The sequence below is a fragment of the Macrobrachium nipponense genome, chromosome 43, assembly GCF_015104395.2.
Source record: "Macrobrachium nipponense isolate FS-2020 chromosome 43, ASM1510439v2, whole genome shotgun sequence".
Classification (NCBI taxonomy): domain Eukaryota; kingdom Metazoa; phylum Arthropoda; class Malacostraca; order Decapoda; family Palaemonidae; genus Macrobrachium; species Macrobrachium nipponense.
In genome coordinates, this window is record NC_061104.1 from 3213567 (window position 1) to 3233566 (window position 20000).

At 37.2% G+C, this 20000-nt stretch overlaps 1 protein-coding gene across 1 annotated transcript in view; it reads left to right on the forward strand.

Moving 5' to 3' along the window:
- Positions 1–20000, forward strand: part of LOC135213985 (uncharacterized) — a 96234-nt gene that overhangs the window by 67953 nt on the left and 8281 nt on the right. Inside the window, 7 exon segments of the mRNA XM_064248062.1 lie at positions 4814–4923; positions 9913–10159; positions 10908–11129; positions 11277–11617; positions 11737–11873; positions 16148–16277; positions 17251–17367. Coding sequence (XP_064104132.1) covers positions 4814–4923; positions 9913–10159; positions 10908–11129; positions 11277–11617; positions 11737–11873; positions 16148–16277; positions 17251–17367 — 1304 coding nt within the window.

A 20000-nucleotide genomic window follows, 5' to 3' on the forward strand; every position in this document is an offset into this window, starting at 1 on the left:
GAGAGAGAGAGAGAGAGAGAGAGAGAGAGAGAGAGTATTAGAAAAAAATTTCTCCATCATTTAAATTTAAAGATAGAATTTAATTAAAAAACAGAAAAAGGTCATTGAGAGAGAGAGAGAGAGAGAGAGAGAGAGAGAGAGAGAGAGAGAGAGGGCCAAATTCCAGAGAACCATCCAGACACGATTACCATTCCAGTCCTGCAGTATTGCTGGTCGCCAACTCCAAGCAGTTTGGCAATGGTTCTTGCACCTTCAATTGGGGTGTAGTTTGTTTCCCTTTGATGGTCATCAAAGGATCTTGGGAGGGAGGTGGGGGGGGGGGGGGGCGGGTGGGGGAGGGGCAGGGCCAAAGGAAATGTCCCCACCTGTGATACCCATATGGACCTGAGGACCAGGAAGCTATTATTGGGTCTGTCAAGTGACTGACTGACTATCGACTGGCTGACTGTACTGTCGTTTACTGACTGCTTATACAGAGGGCTGTTTTCTTACCTGATCTGATGTGTACTGAAATTCATACATTGTGTTTATGTGTTTGTATGTGATTGATGTTCCAGAGGTTTGTGTGTGTTTGTGCATATGTATATACATGTATCTGTGTACATAGTGACGGGTATTTGAGGTATTCTAATAACATGTTTATATAGATATATAAATAGATAAATTATTTTATAGACGAATACCATCCAAGTTTATGCACATATGTATTCCTTCTTCGAATGTGCAATTGTTGGGTTGGTTACCACTAAGTTGGACTTATGCCAGTATGGGCCTTTACCCCAAAGTATGGTATGGAATTAAAGGGTATAAAATTGTCTCGTGTGGACCTCTGGACTCGGTGCAACTAACAGAGACGAGAGAACATAACCCGTTTTAGTTGCTTATACTCCAAATCGGTGAAGCCATATGTCAGATGTTAGAAATTCTCTCTCTCTCTCTCTCTGTCTTCCTCTCTTCCTCTCTCTCTCTCTCTCTCTCTCTGTGTGTGTGTGTGTGTGTGTGTGTGTGTGTGTGTGTGTGTGTGAGTGTGTGTGTTCTGCTCTTATTCATTGCCAGTCTCATCACCCTGATGTTGTGTTTTAATCTGAACAAATAGACCTTTTTCATCTTTTATCTCTCTCTCTCTCTCTCTCTCTCTCTCTCTCTCTCTCTCTCTCGCTCTCTCTCTCTCTCTCTCTCTCGTGCTTATCCGAACTATGAGTGAAGTGATGACCTTTTGCAAATGAACATTTACTTCGATTTTGCTGTGTCGAATTTCTGGTATATTACGAAGCGTCTTCACGAGATTCATCCTTTCGTGAAGTTCCTCGACCTGAATTCAAGAAAATTCATTCTGAATTTTCTTGTATATTAAAAAAAATTAAAGGGAAATGTGGAAGTCTTCTTCTTGTAAGGTTGGCCACGAATCTTCATTTGCATATCAATGGACGTTTGGTTTTACCTTGTAAGAATATTCTCTTACCTTCGTCATATTTTACTTGGCAGTGTCTTGGAAAATGTAGTTTTGGGAAAAGGTTTCAGTGAAGTTGATTCTTCTAACAATTTCTTGACTCCTTCCCGGTGGGTGATCTTGGGCTTTGTGACGCCAGGCTAGGTGAAGGTACCAGTTACTTTGCTTTGCTCTAGAACTAAATTATCCAGAGATTCCAGCCCTATTAATCTTCAGTCGCCTTTTCTAACATGGAAAAAAAATCGTAGAAATAAGAGTCTTCCGATGTCTTCAGTGGCCTTTTCTAACATGAAAAAAAAATCGTAAAAGTATAGATAATCAGAATCATCCTTACAGGAGATATTTCGTGTTGTGGTAAGTAATTCAGTCACTTGCCATAAACTTAAAGTCCCCACAGCTTCCAACTCATAATTCTCCATCGCCTTCTTCAACCTGGATAAAAAAAATCTTAATTAATATAGAAATAATTGCCTTTTAACAGTAAGTCGACCAGCAACCTTTCTTTAGTTCTCTTTCTTTTCTGCAGTTTTTATCTGTTATTTTACAGCATTAAGTATGGTTTTAATGTAGTACTTTTAGCTTAAGACCGCTTCGTAGATTTTACTTTTAACTTACCGATTGTCACTCTATGAAGCTAAATTTCTGATAAATTAGTAGCTGATTTCTGTAAACTTTTAACGTTGATTAAATTAATTTAATCTTACCCCTGACGATGGGATAGGATTCCCGAATCGTTGGTGTGAATCAAAACGAAAAAAGAAATCGTTTCCGGTCTTCTGGCTGTCCTGTTTCTCGACAGGAAATATTTCAAAGGTCACAAAAGCCAAAAACCTGCCCTCTACTAATGCTCCCCGCGACCCTAACAATGACCTCTCCGTAGGATACAAGCGTAGGCAATTGCTCTCGGCAACCCGAGTCTGTAAAGTGGCAATTTGTCTCTGAGAAAATGTTTGTAAACATGGTTTGGGTTCTTGATCGCGCTCAGTCTGGAGATTTCACTGGGCTGATCTTTCAAAAAAGGGGCCGATGACCTGCTCTCGGGAGAGAGAGAGAGAGAGAGAGAGAGAGAGAGAGAGAGAGAGAGAGAGAGACTTATTGATATTCAATTACTGGTTAATATTATACAAGTTCGTCAACAGACCAACTTTATTTGAGTTGAAAATGAATTTAAATTATTCAAATATTTTTCTCGAAGCTTATATGGATTATATTCACATATTGGGATGTCTATTAATATATATTTATTATTTCCTTAGAGAGAGAGAGAGAGAGAGAGAGAGAGAGAGAGAGAGAGAGAGAGAGAGAGAGAGAGAGAGAGAGAGAGAGAATTGGTTCGCTAAAATTCATTAAATTGTACAAATATGTTCTCGAAGCTTATATGGATTATATTCACATATTGAGATGGGATGTCTATAAAGATATATTCATCATTTCCTATTCATAAAGATATATATATATTTTTTATATTTTTTATCTACATTTACCTCTTATAGCTCGAGATTTCCAAGCTTACCTATTAACACCTCTTCCATTCCAGGGATTTTTTATTATTTCCTCTTCATAAAAACAAATTATATATTTTTTTAACATTTTTTTATCCACATTTATCTCTTACAGCTCGAGATTTTCAAGCTTACCTATTAAAATCTCTTCCATTCCAGGAATTTTCTACATAAATATGTACCTTCTACAACAGGATCTTCATAAATAACTGGCGTTGGTTATAGTTTCATTTTGTGGATCTTTCAGGAAATGTTTAAAATATCTCTTCATTTTTCTTTCAAAGACGCTTTCAGCGTTATCTCTCTTTATGCAATTCCCTTTTGCTGTTCTTTCTCTCGGAACGAAGGAAAGTATGCGCCAAGATCCCAGACAAAAAGGCCCCCAGGCCTTCATATCTTCAGAGAAATTGCTCGTATCCAGTCATTTGTCAACTGAGAAGACACAAACATTCTTTTGTCACAGAATATGAACACGAGGACATCATAATAATACCATGATGTCTAACGTTACGGGGAAGGTTGGGCAATATTTCCCTTTGCCTTCCCAGTGACGTTCTGATCTCCAGACTTATTTCAATAAACAAGGCTCTCTTGCTTGTTCTGCTTATTTTCCAGACCTGGAACACTTCCTTATTCTTATTAACTTTTCGGGCCCGTCGACCCGACTCTCTGAAGTTGTGAGCCCTGGACGAGACTTGAAACTATTTGTTCTTTCTTAAATTTGCACACGTTTCACAGAGCAGCGAGTCGATGGATGTGTCGTCAACATGTCGTCAACTTATTTCATACACATCACAAATATGTTGCAGAAAAGTCGAATGGATGTGTCGTAAACATGTCGTCAACTTATGGCACACATGACACAAACAGGTTGCATACATGTCGACGACTTATTGGTGGTCTCAATCGGTACTTCAAACAGCTCTGCAAGCTCTACGATGCAGCGAGCGAATGGATGTGTCATAAAACATATCGGCAATTTGTCGCAAGAATGTTACAGATATTGTTGCATACAAGTTGACGACCTGTTGGTAATCCTAACCAATGCTTCATACTGTTATCTAGCATTTGCCAAAGTAAGTTGTCACAAAAATGTCACAGACATGTTGCATACAAGTTGACGACCTGTTGGTAATCCTAACCAATGCTTCATACAGTTATCTAGCATTTGCCAAAGTAATTTGTTACAAGAATGTCACAGACATGTTGCATACAAGTTGACGACCTGTTGGTAACCCCAATCAATGCTTCATACAGTGATCTAGCATTTGTCTAAGTAATTTGTCACAAGAATGTCACCAACATGTTGTATACAAGTTGACGACCTGTTGGTAATCCTAACCAATGCTTCATACAGTTATCTAACATTTGCCTCAGTAACTTGTCACAAGAATGTCACCAACATGTTGCATACAAGTTGACGACCTGTTGGTAACCTCAATCAATGCTTCATACAGTTATCTACCATTGCCAAAGTAATTTTTCACAAGAATGTCACAGACATGTTGCATACAAGTTGACGGCCTGTTGGTAATCCTAACCAATGCTTCATACAGTTATCTAGCATTTGCCAAAGTAATTTGTCACAAGAATGTCACAAACATGTTGCATACAAGTTGACGACCTCTTGGTATTCGTAACCAGTTATCTACCATTTGCCAAAGATTTGATCTCCACTTACAGTGTGGACTTGTTGTCAACATGTATGTGATATGCATGCAATAAGTTGCCGACATGTTGGTGACATATGCTGTATCCTAGTTAAATTTGAATTTTTTTTTTTTTTTTTTTTTTTGTAAATATGAAAATACACATTTTTGAGAATTTGAAAATTAACTTCATTTCCTTCTACTCTGAACAGATCTGTGCCCAGCCAACCTCACCGTCATCGAAGGCAATACTGGCACAGGTGTGGGTCAGTGTCACTACACGCTCGTCAGGTGTTCTGCAAGAGGCAACCCTTTACCTCAGGTAATAACTTCGCTGTTGTTGATTACAGGTGATCCGCGCACAGGTACACTTGTGGTTGCTTTGTCAGTAATTCGTACAAGATCTTTTATATAGTTAGAAATATTAACGCAAACACCTTGGGAATGAGTTGCATGGATTTAAACCTACTATGCTTTTTGGTTTATTGGTTTATCTATCTGGCTATCTATCTATTAATCAAATCAATCTGTCTGTCTGTCTCTCCATTTATTAATCTAGCTAGATATCTATCTATGTACCTACACACACACACACATATATATATATTTATATATTTGTATATATATATATATATATAATATATATATATATAGTATATATATATATTATATAGATTATTATTATATATAATAACACACTATATACATACACGCATGCACACACACAAATACACACACACATATATTGATAGATAAATATATATATATATATATATATATATATATATATATATATATATATATATATATATATTTATATAAAGCGAATACCACAGGAAAATGATAGGCAGAAATCCAAGCGCTTTCGTCTTTCCTAAGACATTGTCAAGGAACGAATGAAACGTAGGAAAGAAAGTTACCAGGTAAACAAAAGGATCAAGACGACCAGATGGTATTCTTGTTAAAGTTTCTGAAAAACAAAAAAAAAACTACTAATTCCTAAAGCAGTTTCTCGGGCATCTGTTATCTGTGACGTGGGAAGACTCGCACACACCTGGACTTTGAGCCAGGTGACCGAGGAGGAGACGGGGCCGGGGGTGAGGTGGGTGGAGGGTGTGTGAAAATTTGTTTCGCCAAGTGGATTGTCTACTTTAAAGGGACTCGCGCTGAATTATTTGTTGGGGGGGGGGGGGGGGGGGGGGGGGGGGGGGGGGGGGGCGGGGGAGGACGGTTCTACGTCTCAGGGATAAAAGGACTGTAAAATGAAATTGCACAGGTGGATATTTGTGTATATTGCCTTGACTGGATACCTTTTTTATTTATTTATTATTAATATAATTATTATTATTATTATTATTATTTATTATTATTATTAGGAACACTAGACACGATCCCAAGATCCCTGAAAAGGAATCTGGAAAACCCAGAGGCTGAAGTAGCTCCAGGACTCATGCAGATAGAAGTTTTGCACAGTGTGATCCATAGAAACGGCGCACATAGTAAGAAAAGTGATGGATTCCTAGAACCCCACACTATAAATATCACCCAGTCGAATTGGAAGACTGTTAAAGACCGCCAACCATATATATATATATATATATATATATATATATATATATATATATATATATATATATATATGTATATATATATATATATATATATATATATATATATATATATATATATATAATATATATATATATATATATATATGTGTGTGTGTGTGTGTGTGTGTTTGTGTGTATACTTATTATATATATATATATATATATATATATATATATATATATATATATATATATACTATTATTATTATTACGCCAATTTAAAACGTATTATTGATAAAAAGCTTATGTCAACAAAAATTGATATAATTGTGGATTTATTATTATTATTATTATTATTATTATATTAATTATTATTATTATTATTATTATTATTACTATATCTATATGTAAATTGTATATACTATATACATATTACTTTTATGGTTTTATCACAGAACCAGTCATGACATAAGACATATCTATAGAAACTGCAGACGGTCGTAAAACACAGTAAATTTTTAATAGAGCTTAATGAAATCGAAAGCTCCCAGTTGACTCAACTTTAGCCAAGGGAACTTGAAATGAGTAAATAATTAAGCAGTTGTCCCATGGAGAATGATGGATAGCCCTTTTTAGCATCAGTACCGCTCTGTTGAACGCGGCCTTAGGACGAGGCACCAACTTGCTGTAGCAGATACGAAGGGTAGCGCTTTTCAGAGTCATCAGGACCACCTGTTGAACGCGACCTTAGCACGAGACAATGATTGCTGTCAAAGATACGAAGGACAGCGCTTTTCAGCATCAGCACCGCTCTGTTGAACGCAGCCTTAGGACGAGAAAGTAACTTCCTGTAACAGATACGAAGAGTAGCGCTTTTAAGCAGCATCAGGACCACCTGTTGAACACGACCTTAGGACGAGACAATGATTGCTGTCATAGATACGAAGGACAGCTCTTTTCAGCAGCATCAGGACCACCTGTTGAACGCGACCTTAGGACGAAGCAGTAACTTGCTGTAGCAGATACGGTCAGTACTGACCTGTTGAATGCGACCTTAGGACGAGACAATAATTGCTCTCAAAGATACGAAGGATAGCTCTTTTAAGCTTCATCAGTACTGACCTGTTGAACGCAACCTTGATAGGAAACAATAACAGATTGTGGAAGATACGAAGGATCATCGCGCTTTTCAGCAAGCATCATGACCGACCTGCTGAACGCGACCTTATGACTAGAAAGGAGAGACAATAACTAATTAGGAAGATACGAGAGTTATCCATAACAGATTAATATTTACGGCCATGTTTATAATAATTTAGAATAATTAATCATATGAGTAAAATATAAGCAAGGATTATTTATCTCGTCGATCCTGGACGGATAAAAGCGAAAATAGTCGGGAAACAAAAGATTAAAAGAACGTAACGTTAGGGATATTGATTGAGGATTCCGTCCCGTTCCTTCGATCTCTCTCTCTCTCTCTCTCTCTCTCTCTCTCATTCCTTGTCTCTTTCAGTCTTTGCTTCTCTTAGTCTTTGTCTCTTTCTCTCTCTCATTCTTTGTCTCTTATTGTCTCTCTTTCTTGTTCTTTGATCTCTCTCTCTCTCTCTCTCTCTCTCTCTCTCTCTCTCTCTCTCTCTTTGTCTATCTTTCTTGTCCTTTGATCTCTAGCTCTCTCTCTCTCTCTCTCTCTCTCTCTCTCTCTTCCAGTCTCTCTCTCTTTGTCTTTCTGGTTCTATGATCTCTCTCTCTCACCCTTTGCCTCTCATTGTCTTTCTTTCTAGTCTCTCTCTCTCTCTCTCTCTCTCTCTCTCTCATATACACATTACCTTCCAAGTGGCGGCCGCCTCCCTAAGGCACCACCGATACGCATCTCAATATCAGCTAGTTTTGCATCGGATCTGCCCCGAACGAGAGCATTCACGCTTAATTACTTTCCAATAATCTGTCTATACATCCTTATGTCCTCTGTGGGATGAAAAAAAAAAAAAAAATATCGGTATTTTCCCTATATTCCCCTCTCAGGTAAAATCATCATGGGACCCAAGGCAAAAAAAATTTTAACAAGATCCTTATTCTATACAGAGATTTCTTCGTAAAGTAATATGGATGAGGCACAGAATGAAAAGGAGATTTGTCCTTCGGGGTTTATATATATATATAAAGAAATAATTGCTTTTCCCGTTCAGCTATCATATGAGAACGTGTATGGCAACCTTCATGATATATGTAATATATTATATATATAGATATATATATATATATATATATATATATATATATATATATATATATATATATATACATAATATATATATATATATACTATATATATATATATATATATATATATATATATATATATATATATATATCTATATATAAGATATATATATCTATAATATATATATATATATATATACTATATATATATATATATAGAATATATATATCTATATATAATATATACATATATATATATATAGATACTATATATATATAGATATATATATATATATATTATATATATAAGATATAATAATATATAGATATATATATATATATATATATAGATATATATAGATATATATATATATATATATATATATATATATATAGTATAGATATATATATAATATATATATATATATATATGTGTGTGTGTGTGTGTGTGTGTGTGTATGTGTGTGTGAATATATATATATATATATATATATATATATATATATATACTATATATATATATATATATACACACACATATATATATAATATATATATATATATATATATATATATATATATGTGGTGTGGTGTGTGTGTGTGTTGTGTGTGCAGTGCGTGTGTGTTTAGTGTTAATCTTCCGAATATTAATTAATAATAATAATAATAATAATAATAATAATAATAATAATAATAATAATAATAATAATAATATAATAAGGTTGTTGTTATATATTAATAGTCTGTGTGTTTCTTTATCCATATATATATATATATATATATATATATATATATATATATATATATATATATATATATGGAATAAAGAAATAAAGAGACTCCATGATATATAACAACCAGCTATTATCGTATTATTATTATTATTATTATTATTATTATTATTATTATTATTATTATTATAAATAAAAAGAAAAAGAGAATGAGAGAATGACAAGTAAGCGAAATTTATCTTTTCCAATTCCTTTCAAATTCCTTTTGCTCTCTCTCTCTCTCTCTCTCTCTCTCTCTCTCTCTCTCTCTCTCTCTCTCTCTCTCTGTACGTGTGTGTGTGTGGGTGTGTGTGTGTGTGTGTTTTTGCTTCACGTTTCGTCTGTCGTTCTTCGTCTTCTTCTTCTTCTTCTTCTTCTTCCAATCTTTTCTTAGTTTCCGAGTCATGAAGAGTGATTCCTGCGCCCGACACAAGGCGTTATTGGCATCTGGAAGTCTCTCTCTCCCTCTGCCCCCCTCTACTCCCTCTCTCTCTCTCTCTCTCTCTCTCTCTCTCTCTCTCTCTCTCTCTCTGTAGATTTCTTATACAAATGTGCCCTCTAATTTGTTTTTTAATGTGTCCTCTAATATTTTTTAAAGTTTCAAAGTCTCTCTCTCTCTCTCTCTCTCTCTCTCTCTCTCTCTCTCTCTCTCTCTCTCTCTCTCTCTGTAGATTTCTTAAACAAATATGCCCTCTAATTTTTTTAAAGCTCCAAAGTCTCTTAATCTGTCTATGACTCACTCTCTCTCTCTCTCTCCCTGGAATCCAGATCGACTGGAACGTCCCCAGCCACCTGGTCATCATAAGCGTCCAAGAGGAACGTCCGGACAATTTCACCTTCGTCTCGACCCTCAACCTCACTTATACCTCCTCCTCCTCCTCCTCCTCCTCCGGTAGTGGTAGTGGCTCCTCCTCCTTCTCCAGCAGCAGTGGCAGCAGCAGCAACGGTAGTTACGAGCCCTTAGTTTGTATCTCGCAGAACAACAGATACGTCAGCCTGGAACAGATCGATCTAAGTAAGTCTCTTTAAGTGTGTTCTTTTTTTGTCTGGAAGAGTCTTTATAGTGTCTGTCCTGCTCTGTGTTTGGTTTATTGTGTTGGTTACGTTGTGAGGTAATGGAATATATAGTGGCCTTGTATGATGTAGCTGATGTTCACTCCTCCTCAACAGTAATATCTAATTTGGAGATATAGTGCCATTGTGATATGTAACTTATATTCATTCGTTTTAATCAGTAATGTCTAAATTAATTGGTTGCTGTGTTGGTTAGGTTATAAGGTGTTGGGACGTACAGTGTCTTTGTATTATATCAGTATCATTTTAATCAATAATATTATGCACGTTGATATATGTGATTTTAATACGTTGATTTTGGGTTATAAGCTTAAAAGTTGAACATTTTACAGCATATTCAGTTATTCAACTCTTTAGTCTTTTTTTTGTAAGGTTTTTATAACGCCTTTTGCCTCCTTGTCCATAGTAGCACCCACTGCTTCTATTACTACCTCCTCATTCCAAAAGGGTGGGGTAAAACGTAGGGGAAGAGGGGAGAGTGGGAGGGGAAAGAGTATGTAGGGGTAAGGGTGGGGTAGTGGTCAAGGTGAATGGAATTCTTGGGAAAGTTATCTGTGGTATGTTGGCTTCATGAGAACTGTAGCTGTTTCACATTTGCCCCGAGAAGATGAATATTTAATCAATAAATACCAGTTTACCATTAACACAAACTCACACTAAACTGATCTCTTTCCTCGTGACGTCACCAGGCATTCCGCAGGATGCGACGCTTCCTCCCCAGATCTGCTGGACGCAGTTCGAAAAGTCGGCCGTCTACGAGAAGTTCGAGTACGTGGCCCAGGCGCAGCCGCCGAGGAACATAACCTGGTGGTATTACCCTTGCAAAGGGAACCCCATGTCCTTCGACGGGAAGGGGCGGGACCTGATGCACTACTACAACGAGACGAGTCCCCATTCGTCCTACATGCAAGGTGAGGGGAGGGGAATGCCTTTGGGAATGATATGACTCACTTTCGCGCCATTTTGGTTTTCAGACGAGTTGAAGGTTTGACTCATTTTGGCGCCATTTTGGTTTTCATACGAAGGATACTGATATCTGGTTCTTCTTCTTCCTGCAGGTTACCTGAGATTCCCAGACAAAATGGGCGGCGGCAAGAAGACCGGCCACTACGAGCTGCAGATCAGTAACGCCCATGGCACCGCCCGCTTCTCCTACATCCTGAACCAGAGACCCAAGCCCGACAGCTGCGAGAAGGGCGAGGCCTTCGAGATAGACCCCCAGAGTCGCCCCATCAGGAGGGTCTCGCCGTTCCCGACGAGGCCTCCCACGCCTGAGGTCCCCTGCGTCCTCATCACTCCCTCCAATCACACCCACACGCCCACGACTGCCAAAGCGCCCGCCTCTCCAGCCGCAACCACCACCACAACGCCCACGCCGCCAGTCCCTCTCCCGATCATCGTAAGGAATTGTCACTCGTTCTGTGCCTTGCTAAGATGGCCATTACTCCAAATGTCGAAGTCCCCGCCCCTTCGAACTCGTCACTTAAACCGCCTTATTTCCTCTTCTCGCCCCTCCAGCTGACCATCTCCGCGGGCATCCTGGTCTTCGGGGTCACCCTGGTCCTGGTCGTGCTGCGGAACGTCCTCGGGAAGCGTGGACGACCCGGTATGGACAACGACCCCTGCCCGGACTCCCCCTTCCAGATCACCTTCATGTAAGTGTCACACCTAACTCGAGGCGATCTCTCACAGTTTCGCCACTGTGAACGATGCCACAGTTCCCATCGTTAGTGTTAAGTGATTAGTGGCCTATTCTTCTCAGGTTGTTATAAGGCTTTGCATAGCATCATCCAAGTCTAAATTGAAATGTTTTTAGACTTTTGCAATGTTTCATCAACATAAATTAGTTTTTTCAGTCAATAGTACGATCCGGAAGATAGCTTAAACAGCCATATTTCAGTCACAAGTAAAGAATCTGGAGCCACAGTCGTGATCTAGAATGATATCACATTTCCAAAAGAGTTTCAGATAAAACTTTCCATGAGAAAGTGACGGCAAAATTAACGTCCCATTTCTGAGTTAGAGTTTTAAATGAACCCTCATTATGTATAAAAAAAATAGAGAAAAGTTAATTTCTTCTTTGAAATCTGTAGCCTTTTTTGGTACTCTCAAAGTCAGGATCTTCATTATGAACTTTTAGGATTTTTGTTGAGAGATGTGTCACCATTTAAAATCTCTATTTTTTTGGAAAATTATTTTACTTCAGAGCGTCCAGAATACAAGATTATGTTATTGAAATCAAGCTTATTCTCATCTACTCTCTTCACTAAGACTAAATATTTCCTTCACACTTTACTGTGACTGGCAACTGAATGAGAGGAATCACCTTTATTTTTGTAGACCAGTGCTTAAATCTATAGGACTCCTAATTAACAGAATGTCGTAATATTTATTTATCACTTCGTTAATTTATCTTTTTATTTGTAACAATTGATCTCTTCTCTCTGTATTTCCTGTTATATTCTGTTACGTCTTTCGAATGAACACTAATATTCTTTGGAAGCTTGAATTTCAAGTCAATGGAACCTTTGGTGGGCTTGTTCCACATGAATAAGGAGCCTCTTCTGAATAATAATGATAATAATAATAATAATAATAATTATACTGAGATCGACTCTGACGATTACCTATTTAGACATGCCAACCTTCGGTGCGTTGCTCACCAGTTTAAGCAACAATGAGAAAAGAATAATTAGAAAAATAGAGAAGAACCTCTTATAAAATTAACGCAGCTGAGGCAGCAATTACTTTTAATAAAACATGTTTAAAAGAGGGTTTACTTCCAGCATACAATAATAATAATAATAATAATAATAATAATAATAATAATAATAATAATAATAATAATAATAATAATAATAATAATAATAATAATAATAATAATACTCTGGGGTAGATGCTACTTAGATAACCAAATAAAAATAACAATTACCCACACTAATTATGACCTTCCTAGGTACGACAAGTTAGATGATTCTAATGAAGCAAAGACTGAGTTCTTCATTAATACACAGATGCAGTAAACAATTAACTGATGAGAACAACTATGATCTTATGAAGCTATGAGTGACATATTTATATATTTCTGAATCATGAAGGATTTTATCTCTTAAACTTAGGAAAATAGTTGACATGGCATCTTAGATTAACGTTTTATTCTTCCGTTTCACAGCTATAAGTACCTAGAGTAATTACCTGCCAAACCAATTATTGCAGATTATGTCTACGTTATGTTATCACTCTATTCATACTGAGGCTTCTGATATGGAAAATAAAAAGCATTGTCTTTTATATTTAAGCTCCTAAAAGCTGGAGGTAATAGAATGTAGAAATTTGCTAGGAAAGTTAGCCATATAACAAAACCTTTAAAAGGAGTTTTATATTTTATCTTCATTCAGGATCAAAGGCACGTTACCTAAAAATAATTAATAGTAAAGTTAAATCAGTCTACTCTTGTCTAGTACACGTTATAAAATAGTAATCTATAAGACAAAGCCCACCAATCTAACTTGTTAAAAAGAGTTTAAGCTCCTACCCATTAAATATTAAGTAAAAAAATTAATCTTATTGTTAGTCATTGTCAGTTGTCCAGCCTTGGGGAAATTAAAAACTAATTTTAAATTAATCTAGGTAACTTGCGTTCCAAGAAGCCTTAGCCAATGTTTTGATAAGGTTAACAAAGGCTTAATCATAAACAGAAAAATATTCCCCAGTCTCACAATAGATAATTAATTTAGTCTTTTATCTTCGCTTGGCTGACACGCAGATTCAAAGAATGGAGGAGGTGTCACTTTTCTAAGGTGAAGTTAAGATACTGTAAATTATAATACGAAACTATATTGGTTCTTTGACCTTTATGGGTAGAGTCAACGGTGTTACATAAACCCAAGTTGATGCCAAGGGGAAGTCAGGCTGTACAGAGAGAGAGAGAGAGAGAGAGAGAGAGAGAGAGAAGGTGATTAATAACTAAAAAGGAGCAGAAAATTAAAACTTTGCACGTGAGATATGTCAAGAATCAACGCATATTCATATAAAAATAAAATACTGATATATAGAAAAAAGTATCATGTCAGAAATTCATTTTTATCTAGTCAGTTTATTTATTTATTTTATTTTGTCAATTTATTGATTTATTTTTTAATAAGTCGGATTTCATCCTCCTGTATTTTCCTTTACCTCCTCTTACCTCTACCTAATAAACCCCATATTCTTTGGAAGCTTCAAGAATTTCAAGTCAGTGGCTCCTTTGGTGGGTTTGCTCTATATGAACAGGTTTAATTTTCTGAAATTTTAATAATGCCGCGTACAAGTCAAGACATTTTGAAAAGTATGAATTCTACTGGGCTCGAAATGAAGTAACTTTTTGGGAATGAAAGCAAAATTGGAATATGAGCAGACCGGAAAAGGGTTGACAGTATCTGCTACCGAGAAACGAAAGCCAAAAAGTAACTGTTAGAGATTAAATGAAACCCCAGATGAATAAATATCGGTTTCTGGTAGCAAGAATTGCCATTTTCCTGTTCACGTTACCCAGAAATGTTAAAAAATATATACATATTCATGTTCGGAACCTTGATATGAATTCAGTGGACTTTCCAAACTTGAATGCGAGTTGCTTTTTGTAGTTATCAATAGTACTATTCAGACATAAGAATTTTTATTTGGGTTCGGGAATGTTATTCCTATCCCGTACTCGACAGAAGAAAAGAAGAGATTTTATTAGGATATAATTTCCTCGCTTCAAAACTGACGTCAGTTATGTCTTATTCCGAGTTATTCATTTGAATTTGCTTACCTTCCCTCTCTCTGTTCATATATATATTAATTTTAAATTATATATATATATATATATATATATATATATATATATATTATATATATATATATATTGATTTCGGCATACATAGTCATTACTCACCCACTTAATTCCTCGACCATTTTCTTGTTTATCCATCTTTCAATTTTTTCCTCCTAAACATTAATTCTTTCCACTCTTGCATTAGATTTGAATAATAGACCTTCTTGTTATTCATATGTGTATACCAACTGCATGTGAAGAACCTGACAGAAGTCTTTCAATTGCTTCTGGGTACCCAGATGGGCCATTTGTCTTTCCATAATATTCCCAGCTCAGGGATTTAGAATGAACTGATTTGCATATGTATAAACTGTCAGATGTCCTTCCCCAGTGTCCTTCTAAGGATGCTGTCCTTACCTAATATCCTACTTTGGATCCAAATGTCCTTTCTCCTACTATACTGATGCTCCTAAGTCTTACTGTGCCCCAGTGTTCTGCTGTGGATCCTATCCTATCCTTTATTTTTCTACAAAGAACCAAAATGTCCTTTTCCCCTAGTATGTTGACCTCTCCTTTCAACCCTACACAGACTATAACTTTCCCAAGGACACTACCCATCCTACTGTCATTGTCCTTCCTTTTATCTCATATTAAAGACCCAAATGTCCTTCTTTCTACACAAGCTACATGCCACAAATCTTCACTGATGCTCTTAAATTCTCCCATCAACCCCATATACTCTACATACAACATTGGTGCTCTTAAAGTCTACTATGTTCAGCCTACCTGTCAACCCTACATAACACCAACAACCCAGCCCCCCTCCCAAGCTATCCCCCCCGAATCACCCTTACCTCTACATCTTTTCCCCATTTCCCCACCCGTGTCAACCCTAGTACATAGCCTACACACCACTAACATAACCTGATGCTCTTACACCCTATTGTATTCAAACTTGTCATCAGCCTAACATACCACTGATAACTTTCCCAAGAATTCCATTCACCTACACCCCTGCCTCACCCTTACCCTTACATATTCTTTCCCCTCCCACTCTCCCCCTGCCCCTACGTTTCCCCCCACCCTTTTGGAATGAGGAGGTAGTAATAGAAGCAGTGGGTGCCTGTGCAGGGACGACGACTGCCAGAAGAAGACGGAGGGGCTTCAGGCGCACGAGCTGATGCCTCTCAGTGCTGACCGGCTGGTCGAGAATCCCGAGTACATTGGCAACGGCACCGCCATCACTCCGTCCAAACCTCAGGTGAGTTAGGAGACTCTCAGGGGTCATAGCAGGAGCTGTGAGTTGTGAAATAGATGAACGAAACCTCAGGTGAGTTAGGAGACTCTTAGTGACGATAGCAGGAGCTGTGAGTTGTGAAACAGATCAATGAAGACTCAGGTGAGTTAGGAGACTCTCAGTGGTGATTCAGGGAGTTGTGAGTTGTGAAATAGATCAGTGAAACCTCAGGTGAGTTAGGAGACTCTCAGTGGTGATGGCAGGAGTGTGATTGTGAAACAGATCAGAAGACTCAGGTGAGTTTAGGAGCTCTGCATGGTGTTCAGGAGTTGTGAGTTGTGAAATAGATCAGTGAAACCTCAGGTGAGTTAGGAGACTCTCAGTGGTGATGGCAGGAGTTGTGAGTTGTGAAATAGATCAATGAAACCTCAGGTGATTCAGGAGACTCTCAGTGGTGATTCCAGGAGTTGTGAGTTGTGAAATAGATCAATGAAGCCTCAGGTGATTCAGGAGACTCTCAGTGGTGATTCCAGAAGTTGTGAGTTGTGAAATAGATCAATGAAACCTCAGGTGAGTTAGGAGGCTCGCAGTGGTGATAGCAGGAGTTGTGAGTTGTGAAATAGATCAATGAAAATTCAGGTGAGTTAGGAGACTCTTAGGGGTGATGGCAGGAGTTGTGAGTTGGGAAATAGATCAATGAAACCTCTGGTGAGGGAAAGTGCGGAGCAGCGGTAGTGGGAGTTGTGTATGATAATATATGTATGATGAATTTAATACAGTTTTAAATTTAAAGTAATTTACACCTAATTCGTTAAAAACAGACCTTGGTTTAACCCTACTCAGGCCATACTCTTACTACAAGTATCCAATTAAAATTTAATAGAGGGACAAGTACCTCAAAAACAAACTGACAGTAGGTTATGTATTTATGCCAATATCCAATATGTGTTTATATACCTTATTTGAATATAAATTCCAATCAATTCTCCTCTTTCAGGCTCGTGTCATTCCCAGAGATAAGGTGAAATTTGTGTCAGAACTCGGCGAGGGAGCTTTCGGCAGGGTCTACCTCGGCATCTTGGAAGAAGGCTGGGGAAGGACTACGCAGGTCGCAGTAAGTTAATCCTCTTACTCTTGTTGAGACATTATCATAGACAGTAGCCCTGTACTGCCAAATATTCCTGTATCTCTGTCCTGACAAACTTTCCTTCATCTCTGTCTAGACAAACTTTCCTTTATCTCTATTCAGTCAAACTTTCCTTCATTTCTGTCCAGACGAACTTTCCTTTATCTCTGTCCAGACAGACTTTCCTTCATCTCTGTCCAGACAAACTTTCCTTTATCTCTGTTCAGTCAAACTGTCCTTCATCTCTGTCCAGACAGACTTCCCTTTATATCTTTCCAGACAGACTTGCCTAAACAAACTTTCCCTTATCTCTCACCAGACAGACTTGTTCAGACAAACTTTCCTTTTATCTCTGTCCACAGACTTGTCTAGACAAATTTTGTTTCATCTATGTCCAGACAGACTTTCCTTCATCTCTGTCCGGATAGACTTGTCTAGACAATCTTTCCTTTACCTCTGTCCAGAGAAACTGTCCTTCACCTCTGTCTAGATAGACTTCCTTTTATATCTTCCCAGACAGACTTTCCAGTGAACATCTATATTGAATACGGACGTCACTGCTTCAACACATTTAGCCATTTTACACCTAAATAGAGGCAAACATTAAACCATAAGATTATATACTAATCAAGTACAATCCAAACGAAGCTCGCAACTCGAGAATAAAATAATTATTTACAAAATATTTAAAATTGTATGGTCGAATATGGAAGGGTATAATAAGAGGCTTGTTATAGACCTCTGGACTCGACACAACCAACAGAGAAAATAAGTGAAAGAAGAAAGAAAGTGGAATTTGTGGAAATTTGCAAAAAACGAAGAAGCCATCGGGGTCGCCACGATGGGAAAGTATTTTGCTGAAATAGTCAGTTAGACTCTGTTAGACTCTTACGTTTCCTTTACAACCCCGTTCTTATCTTTTCATTCTTCTTCCTCCTCTTCTTCTTCTTCTTCCTCTTCCCCGTTCGATGACCCTTCCACTGCCCATCTTTTCCCTTTCATTATTATTCTTGTCTCTTTCGCCCTTTTCAGTCTCATTCCTTTGCCTCTTTCTGCTGCGTTTTCTCCTCTTTATTTTACTCCTTCATCTCATACCTTTTTCGGGATAACATGATGTAGGGAGCGAGTTGCATATTGTTGCAGATTCTGACAGATGTGGAGTTTATCACTGTAGGTTTGTTTTCAAGTTATGATCTGAAATCTATATCAACAGTAGGTTTAAAGCTGTGATTTCTCATTACAAACCTTATTTGTATTCTGACTGGCCCATTCTGAGTTTAGTTGGCCTGTCGAAAAATAATTTAAAATCTATATCATCAGTAGGTTTAAAGCTCGGATTTCTCATTAAAAAACCTTATTTGTATTCTGACTAGTCCATTCTGAGATTATCTGTCCTGTCGAGAAATAATCTAAAATCTATAGCAACAGTAGGTTTATAGCTATGATTTCTCATTACGAACCTTATTTGTATTCTGACTGGCCCATTCTGAGTTTAGTTGTCCTGTGGAAAAATAATTTAAAATCTATATCAACAGTAGGTTTAAAGCTATAATTTCTCATTACGAACCTTATTTGTATTCTGACTGGCCCATTCTGAGATTGTCCTGTGGAAAAATAATTTAAAATCTACAGCAACAGTAGGTTTAAAGCTATGATTTCTCATTACAAACCTTATTTGTATTCTGACTGGGCCATTCTGAGATTATTTGTCCTGTGACGAAAACAAATCAGTGGATATCCTCTTGTTGCTGTGGTTGTACATCTGCATGTTTTATTAAGATAATAATTTCAGATACATTTATCTATGTTTATAGTTAAAATAATCAACAGTAGCTCTAAATCTACTGTTGATCATTTAAGTCCCATTTATCAACAGTAGGTTAGGAGCTAATGCTCATCAATAAAAACCTCTGTCAGTATTCTGACTGGTCTCTTCCTCAGGAGAAACAATTCACTAAAGATTTTCGTATTAAAAAAATAAAATTATTTAGTATTCTGACAGGTCCCATCCTCAGGAGAAACAATTCACTAAATATTTTCGTATAAAAAACTAAAAATGTCTAGTATTCTGACTGGTCCCTTCCTCAGGAAACACAATTCACTAAATATTTTCGTAAAAAGAAAAACTAAAATTATTTGGTATTCTGACTGGTCCCATCCTTAGGAAGAACTTCGTATAAAGAAAAACTAAAATTGTCTGTAGAAAATGTCCAGGCAGACTACATTCATCAGCACTCTTGCCTGATGAAGAGGGACGGTTTCTGTACGTCAAGTATAGTCGCTTAAATCCACGGTTTTCTCTTCTTTTGTGCGACCCTCTTCTCCCTGATGGTCATCATCAAGTATTCCACTGCCTCTCCTCCCACCGGCCCTTGGCAATCTGTTTCTACAATCGTTCTCCAGGAATTCTTCTTTTCGTCTTGCAAAACGTGACCAAGTTTGTTGGTGTCGTTTTTTCGTCAGTCATTGATCTCTCTCTCTCTCTCTTCTCTCTCTCTCTCTCTCTCTCTCTCTCTCTCTCTCTCTCTTCTCAATAGAACAAAATAACTTTCTTTGATTTGGCAATATCAGAGTTAGTAAACCTCAAAGCATGGTTCATGTGAGACATGCGTATCCCAAAA